General features: G+C 39.6%; 1 protein-coding gene across 15 annotated transcripts in view; it reads left to right on the top strand.

Annotated features, from left to right (window-relative positions):
- Window positions 1-12,494, top strand: part of Ptk2 (protein tyrosine kinase 2) — a 225,119-nt gene that overhangs the window by 96,829 nt on the left and 115,796 nt on the right. For all 15 annotated transcript variants that reach the window (XM_036208358.1, XM_036208351.1, XM_036208359.1 and 12 more), the window contains 3 exons: window positions 5,095-5,182; window positions 9,345-9,424; window positions 9,636-9,698. In XM_036208358.1, coding sequence (XP_036064251.1) covers window positions 5,095-5,182; window positions 9,345-9,424; window positions 9,636-9,698 — 231 coding nt within the window. The remainder of the gene's footprint in view (window positions 1-5,094; window positions 5,183-9,344; window positions 9,425-9,635; window positions 9,699-12,494) is intronic.

The raw sequence follows: 12,494 nt of genomic DNA, 5'->3' as shown, positions 1-12,494 counted from the left end.
ATTTGAGCCTCCAGCTTTCTTAGTGGCTTTCATAAAACATCAAGTGTATTGCCTAAGAGTGTGAATATACTCTACTGCCCCATGCCAGGGGGTGGATTGCTTTGATTTCTGAGTGCTCAGCTGTGTCACCACCCCAGAGTCTGTGTTTGTTCACCTTTCTCCCACAGGAACTGTCATACTCATCACTCTGTTTCTGGCTCTGTTTGTGCATGGGATTATATTGGTCTAGAGTAAAATATACTTTACTGAAAATGGAGTAAGGTAATATATTGATAGTGTCATTCTAATTTAATATGGTGATTTTGCTTGAAGTTTCCCCATTGACCAGAGGATTTCTTAAGTGTTTATTCAGGATTGGATGTTGACTTGTTCTCATGCATCATGAGAAGAGCAACTCCCTCCCTCCCTCCCTCCCTCCCTCCCTCCCTCCCTCCCTCCCTCCCTCCCTCCATTCCTCCCTCCCTCCCTCCCTGCCTGCCTGCCTGCCTTCATTGATTCATATACAGGTTCTCAGTGTGTAGTCCTGGCTGGCCTGGAACTCACTATATATACCAGACTAGCCTAGAATTTACAAAGATTCTCCCATTTATACCTCCCAAGTGTTGAGATTAAAGGCATACCACCACACCAGATGAGAAAAGTAAACATTTTTATGATGCTTTTTTACTCTGTTTGGATGAGTCTTTGTCCTTAATTGATGTCTTCATCCTTTTTGGAATGAATGTATGTAGTTGTGTGGCCAGACATGGTGGTACATGTCTTTAATCCCTGTACTTGAGAGGCTAAGGCAAGAGGATTGCCCTGAGTTTCTGGCCAGCCTGGGCTACCTAGTGAGTTTCTGCCTAACTAGGATTTCATAGCAAGACCCTATGAACAAACAAGAAAAGGTAATGGGAAGTGAATGTGTTGTGGGTCCTTACACAAGTTTCTTTTTATGCTGTTCCAACATTAATTATATTGTTTATATTATTAGTCTGCTTGGAAATGACATGTTAATGTATTCAACTAGTTTTGTTTTGTTTTTTAAACATCCTGCCTCTGATTCTCTGTTTAAGATTATAATGTCCTCATTCATACTTAATGTTGTGACACATGCATTTTTTTTCTTACATTTCTCTTGTCGGTAACACATCGTGATCCAGAGGGAGTACCATTGTGCCAGTTCAGTGCTCTAAGTCTGCCTGTGCCCTGACTGATTTTGACACATTGTCTAGCTTGTTTTGACTGCTCTTGATTTGGGTTTGTCTGCTGTTTTGTCATTAAGATTATTTGTTTTTTTTAAAACTTATACAGTCAAAGTTTTCTTTCTGTTTTGTTTTTTTTGAGACAGGGTCTTGCTATGTAGCCCTGGCTGACATGGAGAACTTGCTATTTCAAACAGGCTGGCCCTGAACTCACAGAGAACCTCCTGTCCTGGCAGAGTAAATTTACCAGGGAGCCCTGTTGGGATCATTAGGCTGTGGTGGGGACATTCAGGTTTCTCCTGTTACTGTTTCCTTTCTGTGAGACACTGAGACCATGCAGAGAGCGTGGTTTTCATTGCACTATCATCCATCAGTCAGAGCATCTGTTAGTGGGTCTGCCTTGCAGTGATTGGTATGTTAATTTTTACTAGATGGGTGTTTGCGTTTCCATCTTTCTCTGTTTTGTTTTTTTAATTGGATGTGTAAGAATGGGTTTTTGCACACCATATTGTATTGCTTGTGAGGGTTATCTGTATTGTTTAATACTTTGTTTACCTGTACTTTGTTCTAATCTGTCTTAGTATCAGGGCTAATAGATCTTTTTAGTGTACTTTAGCTTTTTCTGAAAAAGCTTAACTTGTAGGCGTCTTATGCTTAAAATTGGTGTGAGCTCTAGGAAGCAAGATACCAGTGGCACTACAAGACCAGATTGCTTTGAAGCAGTAACAAAGGATAACTTTATTTGGGGCATGTTATATTTAACTGGTCTTTGGAAATCCGTGGAGAAGCAACATAGCTCTTAGCATGGTAACAGACGTGTAAAGAAAACCCTGAGCTTTGTGAAGAGGAGGCGTGGGGAAGTAGGATGTGGGTGTCTTGTGTCACAGGCTAAGGATCACTGATTAGAATAAAATAAGACTGGGATTAAATTAGAGCACTTTGAAAAAATAGTTTTTGTAAGATTCACTCAGTGTACTGTGTCCCAACAGAGTACAGAATCCTTTAGTGGCGGCCTTGCTTTTCTGTATACAAGCAAAGTGGATTTAGTTCCTCTTTGGGTGGAGTCATGGTGTCCTCTTGCTTATTCTCCTCATGCTTGCACTTACATGTTTTTACTGGAGAGGAATTCTACATCTACATTCTTTATTGCTTCCTAATAGCTATAGTTAATTTGCATGTGACTGTGCAGGGTGTGTGTGTGTATGGAAAGGGGTGAATATTAACTTGTCAATATTTCTTTTCCTTTTTTTTTTTGACATTCAGCTTTTAATTACACCAGTCACAGCAATACATGCTAAACGGCACTGCTGCTGGCGGCAGCCATGCCAATGGAGCAAGAGTGCTGGAGTCACCAGCCATAGTTACCTTTTTAGAGCTTTATTGGGAGGTGGGGAGAGAGAGAGAGAGAGAGAGAGAGAGAGAGAGAGAGGGGGGGGGGGGCACATGGAGGGAAGAGAGCGGAAAGAGAAAAGGGAGACACACAGTGGGCTTGCCCACTTTTTAGGCTGGACCTGGAACGGCTGATGACGTAATTAAGGACAGAACCCTTACAATACATATCCACACAGTGTACAAATATTCCACAACAGTGCTGGGAATTTTTCTGTGGTGCTTGCCAAACTACAGATTCCCTAGTTCCAAACCCAGAGAATCTGATTCAGTAGTTACCATGTGAGGTGTAGGAGTCTCTTAATTTACTGTGTCCATAGCTGGTTAAAACCACTGGTTAGTGGATTCTTCTTTCTTTTAACTGTTGCCTTGCTTGCTGACCTTGACCTTGATATCCTCCTTATGCTAGTTCCCTGCTGAGTTCCATCCTCCTGAATGCTTACGGGAAGTTCCTTGTTTGTGTATCTTGCATATTGGTTGTTAACAGCTTAGATGCAAGATTGTAAAACATCAGTAGTGAACTTCTGCCCTCCAGGGTCTCCCATTGTGCTGTAACCCTGTATTTAAGATCTCCTCCCTCCTTCAATAAATGGCATTCAACATTTATATATATATAGGCAATGATGGAATCAATATTTCTTAGTGAGTTGCAAACCTCCTATTTCTCTCACTTCCCTCCTTGGCCCATACTGCCTCTTCATGGTGGGCCTAGTCAAAAGAAACTTTAACCTTGTGATATTATTTCTCTGCTCAGGACATGATAGTGCCGTCCTTTCTCCTTGAGAAAGCTCTATAGTCAGACGTTGCAGAGGATTGTGTGACCCAACTTCTCCCTGGATCCTTTTTTCTGCTCAGACTTGTCTTCTTCTGTTCTAGCTGCACTTGCCCTCTCAAGTGACCTATAACATCCTTCCTCATTTCCTTCAGCTCAGGGGTCAGTGCCTCAGAATGCCTCTGAGTGTCCTTTAGCACTTGAACACTTAGATTTATTTATGTTGGTTCTCTAGCTTGCACAAAGACATAACTTTTTGAGAGCTAGCACCCTGCCTCTCTTCAGTGTTTGTTGAGTAGTGGGTAACATGACCCACCTTAGAGGCCATTTATGGTGGTATGCCGATGGCTGTTCCATAGTTGTGTTTACATGCTCATTTATTTCTCTAGCATCTTGGTGAGGGAATTGAGTCTCATTGACATGATGGCTGACAGTGAGTTAGTGGCATGGCACAGATCCATTGTAGGCAGTCTTCTTGATCAAGGGCCCCTGTTCTTATAAAAAGACCTGTGTAAAATGCTGACAGATTTCTAAGTTTCTAGTTGTTTTCTGTAGCTGATACCTAGAGTCAGCATCAGAATGTTTTGTGTAGAGCGAGACCAGGCAGTGTTTGATTGGGGACCTTTTCCTTAACTATAGCTGACAGGACACTCACAGTGAAGAATCCTGTGGCTTTGAAACTTGCTGAGCAAATTTCCTAGATGCAGAAAGCCAAGGACTATACCTCTTCACTTTCATTATTATTGATGAGAAACAGTGCACATAAGTAGGTAGTTCCCAGTAAGTCCTCCCTTGAGAATTAATATCACCTGTAATGCTTCTTTAAACACCTGCCCAGTGCAGCATATCTATCTTGAGTTACTGAGTGCTGTCTTGGGGGCAGAAGTGATGTAGAACTTAATTGTTTGCCAGTTGTTCTCTTTTAAGAGGGTTAGGGTTAGGGTTTAATCCCAGCACTAGGGAGGCAGAGGCAGGTGGATCTCAAGGCCAGCCTGGTCTATAAAGCGAGATCTAGGACAGTCAGAGCTGTTACACAGAGAAACCCTGTCTTATAAAACCACACACAGAGAAAAGAAACAATATAAAAATTTTAGAAATCATCTGGATGTGGTAGTATACACCTTTGATTCCAGGACTTCACAGAGGCAGATATAGATCTTTGTGAGTTTGAGGCCAACCTGCTCTGCATTGTGAGCTCAGTCAGGTCTCAAAACAAACAAACAAACAAACAAAAAAAATGAGTTTTCATAGTAGCATTATTTTAGCAGTCAAAAAGTTGAAACAATTCCCATGGCCACAGTCAGTTTTGAGGATAAATAATGTGTCATTCCTTTTTGTGTATGCCCTCCAAAGAGGATGGAACTGTGCATATCCTCTCATTTGCATGTTGCTGAATGAAACACCAGATACTACAAACACAGTATGCAGTCCCTGGTGTAAATTAGCTGGGGGGGTGTTTGAGAATGGGACAGAGTTGGGGCACCTCACCTGTGACCTGCGAGCTGTGGGATGTGGGGTGCAGGCCTTCATTGTCTTCATGTTCTGTCTTATCACAGAGTGACTAAATTGTAGCACCTGCTGCATAGGCACATGAGGTTTGTCTATTGAATTGCTGTATGTGATCTTACTTTCAAAATTGTGTTTCTAAGTTAGTTGGCGATGAGGTACTCAAAATAATAAGGTAGTTGTAAATTGTAATTGAGAAAATCATTTATTTCTAATCATTGTGTTTTGTAAATCATCTTTCAGATATGAGTTAAGAATTCGTTACTTGCCAAAAGGATTTCTAAACCAGTTTACTGAAGATAAACCAACATTAAATTTCTTCTATCAACAGGTATAAAAACTCTTTCATATGCTGCTTTGTTTCTTTGAGTCATCTTTATTTTGTGATTTTTATTTTAGAGTACTATTAAACCTTGTATTTGAGAGACTATAAATATGGAGTAGTTCAGTGTTAAAAGAGTGTGTTAGCTCCTGAAAACTTATTTTTTCTACTTCTTCAATTTTTGTATGCTTGGGCACATCTTGAAAGATGCTTGTATTGTATGTGGACAATAGGCCTATGACCATTGTTCAGTAATTATGCTTGAACGTCAGTCAGTTTGTCGTGTAGAAATTGCTGTCAGTGAACTTGTATAATTTTTCATTCCAAGTTTCATAATAAAGGGAGATGAGACTGCTCATTAAAAAAGCCAAAGGCAATTACTTGTGGCATGTCTTAGTTACTTTCCTTTTTCTGTGAGAAGACACCATGACCAATGCAATGTATAGAAGAGAGTTTATTTGGGGCTCACAGTTTCAGAGGGTGAGACTAAGTGACCATTGGTGGAGAACATGGCAGCAAACAGATATGCATGACTCTGGAACAATAGCTGCAAGTTTATATCTTGATCTGCAAGTACAAGGCATAGTATGAGCTTTTGAAAGCCCACCCCCAGTGACACACCTCCTCCAACGAGGCCACACCTCCTAATCCTTCCCAAATACTTCCACAAACTAGGGGCCAAGAATTCAAACATAATGAGTCTCTGGAGGCCATTCTCATTCCTACTATCACATTCCACTCCTGGCCCCCATAGGCTTATAGTCATATCATAATGCAAAATGCATTTAGTCTACCTTCAGAAGTCTCCATCATCTTTTAGTGCCAGTACATTTTAAAAGCTCAAAGTCTCTTCAGAGACTCAAGGCAGTCTCTTAACTGTAACCCTGTAAACTCATAAAGCATTTCACACACTTCCAGCACAATAGTGACACAGATATACATTACCATTCCAAAAGTGGGGAAGGGGACATAGTGGTGAAATACTGGACCAAAGCAAGATGGAAAATCAGCAGGGCAAACTCAAAAACCTGTAATGCCATGTCTGATGCCTGGAGGTATAGATGGCTTCACCATGTGCCTCCTGTTCACTCTAAACACTGACTGGAGACAGTGCCAGGCCACTGAAGATCAAATATTCCCATCTGCTAACGACAAAGCAGGTGTGAGTTGGTGCTCTGAGATGACACATCATCTCTGTGTTTCTATGACCCTTCCAGTCTGTTGTCAACACTTGTCTGCAGTTCTCTTATTCAACACTTTTTATTTTTTAAAAATTGCTAAATAACTACCTTGTTATGTATGTGTCTGCTTTTATGATAGCTCACCAAGCACCTAACACTTTAAAAGAAATAAAAGTGTCAAATGTTGTTGCAGTCACCCCTTTCCTGTGTGCTTTGCCAGTGTCATTGGTTATTCAGAGTCTCAGGTACATTGTGCAAGTGCACAAGAAAATGAATGTGTGGTCAAAGCTGCAGGTTTGGAGATTGATACATCTAGATTTTAAGCTCTGTCTCTTTAATTGTTTTTGAGACCCTTTGTAAATTGTCTTGTGAGCTTTTTGTATATAAAGCAGAACTAATAAAGGCTGCCCTGAATAATTACAAGGATCAGAAGTGATTTATATAAAACACTACTCCTAGTAGGTGTTCCTTAAATAGTGAGTCTTCTGTGATCATCTGTAACCTTCAGGCTTTCTCTGAGGCAGTAAGATGGGATTATGAAGATGCTGGTGTCCAGACTGAATGAACATTGTAATAGATTAACTCAGTGTGAGGATGGATAGCTGTATGTATAGATACTGTTTGAAGTATGGTACAGTCTACATCATTTAATAATGGGGATATATTCTGAGAAATTCATCTTTGGGCAGTTTTGTCATTGTGCAAACATCACAAAATACTTGCACAAACTAAGATGGGTATATCACCATGCAGGTCTTAAGGAACAAACACTGGTTTTGTGGTCATTTTATTGACTGGAATGTCATTGTGCCATATATGACTCTTATATGTATACATATATACTGAAGTGCTTGATCAATCTGCTTTATTTCACAAATGAAAGCAATTCATTCTGATGGGATTAATGGAGTTGTAGTTTTTAAATTAACAGTGAAGGTAACCCTGAATCTTACAGCACAACCTCGGGATGGTTGTGACTGTGCTCAGTGGCTGCAGAGAGCACTGGAGCAGAAGGCAGGCAGTGCTGTGACAGAGGGTGCCAGTAGAGGGACATTGCACAAAGTCTTTTCAACTGTTTGAAGAGTACAGCAGTGTTTTCAGACCACAAGTGGTTTCAGGCTGTGAACTGACTGCTCTGAATTTTGGAGGGTGTTTCCCTTGAAGATTGTTCTCGTGTTCTCCCCCCCCCCCAACTAAATATACATTTGGCTTTAATGAGTGACTTAGTACACTAGATTGATTTTCCTACCTGTGAATAGTACTTAGAAATTGCAGTAATTGATCCACTGGACATTCGTCATTATGGCATTGAAAGTCTGCAGTGGTACCTCTGAAACCTGCCCTGGGTGACTGAAAGCCGCTGAACTTTGGCTTTCCTCTCTCTATGAAAGTAGGAAGTCCCTGTGGGAGTTGTGAATAAGTGAAGCTTATACTGCATTATTCTAGCTGCTCAGCAGTAAGCTTAGAGTAAGGGTGTTTGGGCTCATACAGGTTGTTTTGCCCAAGCAATTAAAGTAGGTAAGCAGTGGCAGGGACTTGGAGGTTTTGCAAGGAAAGCTCACAGTGATGGCTGTGTGAGGAATGGGATCAAGATCCTTGAGCTAGAAGCTGGTAGACTGGGAGATAATAGTTGAAAGTTTTTTGGGGCAGTAGTCAATGAGCTTTTTCTTCAAGGAGCCAGAAAGTCATTATTTTAGGCTTTGAAGACCAAAATACAAAATTGAAGACAATGAAAAAGTAGGTGTATAGCAAGAGAAGAAACCAGTTTTGACAAGTATGTGTTGGTGTTGCCCATAATGTAATTGATTATAGATTTTGGTAATACAGATACGTTGTGAGGGAGGGCAGACAGTTTTCTACTCTAGGTTCAGCGTACATGACCCCTGTCTTCAAAATCAACTGCAGATTTTGGCCTCTTAAATGCAAATCTGTGAGGAGATTGTGTGCATTACAGCTTTGCAAATGTCTTCATGCTGACAGGTATTCAGATATACTGATGTCATTCACGAGTGGTGTGTGTGTGTGTGTGTGTGTGTGTGTGTGTGTGTGTGTGTGTGTATTTAAATTTATTATTTGCATGTGTGTGGTTTATATTTGTGAATGTTGGCATCATGTGCCACAATATGTGTGTGAAAGACAGAGGACAGCTTTCAGAAGTCCCTTTTCTCTCTCTGCTGTGGATTCCTGGGATCAAAATCAGGTAATTGGGCCTGTGCAACAGACGCTTTTATTTGCTCAGACATCTTGTTGGTGTGTTTTTTAGTGTTTTGAGATAAAGACTCACTGTGGGATGGCAGGATTGTGTTACTACATTTGGCTCTGTGTTTAATTGAGTATGTTTATTGCCAGAGGTGTCTCCAGTGTTCTTTTATGTTAGACTTCAGGTGTGTTGCTTTGCAAATTAATAACACAGAGTGGACAGTTTGGTGGGGACTTTGAGGTTGCACAGTGGGTTTTGAAGTACATGAATTTTTGTGGTCCTTGGCTTTGAGCCCCCCAAATGCTTTGAGAACTGGGGTTGTTGCTCAGAGAAAAATTGTGCAGCAGTTTAGTAGAAATATAGCTCTTGGTGCTCATTCCTGCAGTAGAGCATTGTTGTAGTGCCATGTATCCGTTGTTAAAAGCTACATACAGGTACACATTCTTAAACTGTACAAGCCTGCTTTGGTAAAAGGCTCAGTTGGTAATGATGCTTGCCATGTAAGCCTGGCAACCTGAGTTAAGTTCCTGGAATCCATGTAAAGGTAGACAGAGACAAGCAGTTCCACAGAGTTCTCCTCTCACCTGCACACTTAACTTATACCTTAGAACATGCATGTACATGCGCATCGAAGACTTAGGTCTTTAGTTATTTTTGGTATTGCTTATTTTATATCCAGAATTCAGCACAATTGTTGATAGAATGTGGACAAATATATAAAAAGTATTCAGCAAATATTTAGAGATTGATCATATTGAACACATTCTTGTTCCCCATTCCTTTATTTCAGGTGAAGAGTGACTACATGCTAGAGATAGCTGATCAAGTAGACCAAGAAATAGCTTTGAAGTTGGGTTGTCTGGAAATTAGGTAGGTGGTAACACTACATTGATTCTGTGTTTTGTTTTGTTTTCTAGGTACTTTCTTCTTTATAAAATTACCAGTAAAATCATGATTAAATTGAGAGAGGATTGCGTATTACTTAAATATTATTTGGATCTGTCTTTCTCAATTGTTTATTATTCAACAGCCTAAACATTCCTTATATACACATGTCAGTTTTTGTGTTCCCTGATTTCAGGAGATCCTACTGGGAGATGCGGGGCAATGCCCTCGAGAAGAAGTCCAACTATGAAGTGTTAGAGTAAGTACTTCATTCTTGAACTATCTATTCAGACTCTGACTATACCCCTTCCTATCTCATCTCTATTAGCAATTGCCTGAAGATGGACTTCCCAGTCTTTATTTGGAGGAGAAAGGGCTTTTAAGAAAAAAATCTTGATGGCCTTAATTCTATTCACAAACATTTAAATATATTGATATAAATGCCTTATGGCTAATGTGTGTACCCTAATGTGTGGCAACATACATACATGTATGCATACACAAATGTATTTTTTAAGTATACAATAATTTCACTGAGATGATACTTTGTTTCTGTTTTGCATTGAAATTAAGAAATGACCATAAAGTCTGGTGGTAGTGGTGGCACCACACGCTTTTAATCCCAGCACTTGGGAGGCAGAGGCAGGCGGATCTCTGTGAGTTTGAGGCTAGCCTGGTCTACAAATTGAGTTCCAGGATGGTCAGAGCTGTTCCACAGAGAAAACTTGTCTCAAACTCCCAACCCTCACCTCCCAAAAAGAATTGCCATAAGTTGGTTATTAATCATTCATTTTTCTCTGTAGTTCAATTAAGGATTCTTTTTTGACAAATGGAGAAATGAGAGTTATTTACTACTCATGTATCAGAGAATAAAAAATATTTAAAAAATTTCTGGTAATGATATTAATTTATATATTAGTCTATTGTATTTGGTTGTTTTAAATATGTGTAAGGGAAACTGGACCTTGTGTCTTGGTAGAAATTCTACACTTTATCTTGTTGATAATGAAATCAGCAAAGCAATTGATATTTATTGTGTCTGAATGAAGCTCCATTTTACTATCATTTACCACTATTGTTCCTGACTGTATTTGATTGAAGTGTTTGTGGTATTTTGATAGATTTGCTAAACTAATATCAAAGGTCATCCAGAGCTCCTCTGTTATAATGAAGACCGTAATGGTTTTAGATTTATTTAGACTTCTAAGTCTTTATAGTATGAGAGTTTAATATTCCCCCATCTTGAAAATAGGAGGTTGCAAGGCAGATATGACCAGAGAAAAAGAAAAGTAGAAGTAGTTTGCAGAGCAATTAGAACAGGGTCATTTGGCTATTAGTAAGCCCCCTTGGGTCCAAGCTGCCCATCGTGTTTCAAAGTGTCCAAAGCTCATGCAGCTTCTGCTTTACAAAGCTTAAAGATAGCTTTCCTTAGGTATGTCACATGCATTGTATCCACTAACTGAGGAGATGAAAACAAAAGAAGTCATTTAGTAGAGTTTTTACTGTACTTTATTGGATAGTTTAGGTCTAGCATTCACTGTAGTTTGTTTTTTATTTAAAATAGCTACATTCTTCAGCCTTAAAAGACTCCTTAATGCTTAAAATGCATATTTCCAGAATTACAGAAATCATTAAAGGTTGCTTGTCAGTAGGTTTTTGTTTCGTTTTTGGTGGTCATGGTTGTATGAGATAGAGTTCATTTTGTCTGCTGGCCTTGAACTTCTGATCCTCCTGTCTTCACACCCAAGTACTGGGATTACAGGTGTCCATCTGGGTGAAATATTTAGAGAAAGTTTTAGGTTCAAGTTCCTAAATTAGAAATGAACCAAGATTTGTACTACAGTTGATGTAAAGTTGGCTTCTAGAAATTAGAGAAAATCAGGTAACAGGAGAATAAAGTAACAGAAGAGAAAGAATTGGACTCTTACCTGGCACTTTGAAAATTGTGGTGTGGTGTTTTTGTAAGAAATCAAAAAATGGACTGTGGAGATTACAGAGGTCAGGGATTATGGTTATTACTACTTGGACACAGGAGAAAGAGACAGAGCAAGCATGTAAATCAGATCCTATGTAGAGGACATGGCTGAATGACAGTTTGAAGTAGTCAGTTTGTGTAAATGTGTGGTGATCAGCCAGCATAAAACCTAACCGTGTAGAGCTCTTCCGAAGAACATAGGCAAAAATGAGTAACAGAGTGTAGGGCTCATCAGTTGGGTTAATTAGGAGCTCATTTGAATGGATTTAGTTTTTTTCAAAGTAATGAAATGTTCTCTAATTTGAGAGAATTTAAATTACATTGTCAAATAGTGGGAAAAACAATCCTTTATATCCCAGGACTTAACCTTAACACCTTCTCAGTAGAACTTAATTCTTTCACAATGGGTGAACTTGGCCATTTCATCCAGCCTTATGTTGAAGGTGTCTTTCTAGGGCATCCTCTCTGAAGAAGCCCACATCCTGTCCTTTTCTTAAGCTTGTTCCTCTCTTCCTCCTCCTTCCCCTGCTTTTCTCCCTCTTCCCTTGCTTCCTGACCAACCCCTTAACTAACCTGTACTAATCTGTGTAAAAACTAAGACCTTAATAAACTCCAGGTTTGCTTAAAAAATAAGAGACCGGTCTTTCCATGTTGCCAAGTGGAAATATGTTAGTGCAGGACTCATCAGGCTGGTATGTTTTCCATCTGATTACACACTAGTTCTGATAGTAACATATAATGCCTGTCAAGGTATTGGGCTGTTTATTATTTTATAGGATAGCAACCATCTGTAGCAAATAGCTTGTTTTAGATATGTTGATTACTGATGAAATTAAATACCTCTCACTTGTATCCATTTTATCTTATTCTTGCATAGGGACTATGTCTTTTGCTTTCTTTTTGGGTGAGCTTGGTCTTGTTTGTAGCCTAGGCTGACCTTCAACACTGTGTTCTTTTGCCTGGCCTGTCAAGTTCTGGGAGTACAGGTGTGTGCTCCAATGCTTTGCTGACATTTCTAATACATCTGTTTTCCTTTATTAATCTTGAATCTTTGCTACTTTAGCCCTGTGTCTGCCATGT

Source organism: Onychomys torridus, chromosome 16 (genome assembly GCF_903995425.1).
Source record: "Onychomys torridus chromosome 16, mOncTor1.1, whole genome shotgun sequence".
Taxonomy (NCBI): Eukaryota; Metazoa; Chordata; class Mammalia; order Rodentia; family Cricetidae; genus Onychomys; species Onychomys torridus.
Note: the sequence above shows the minus strand (reverse complement) of the source record. Positions and strands in the feature narration are given on the sequence as shown.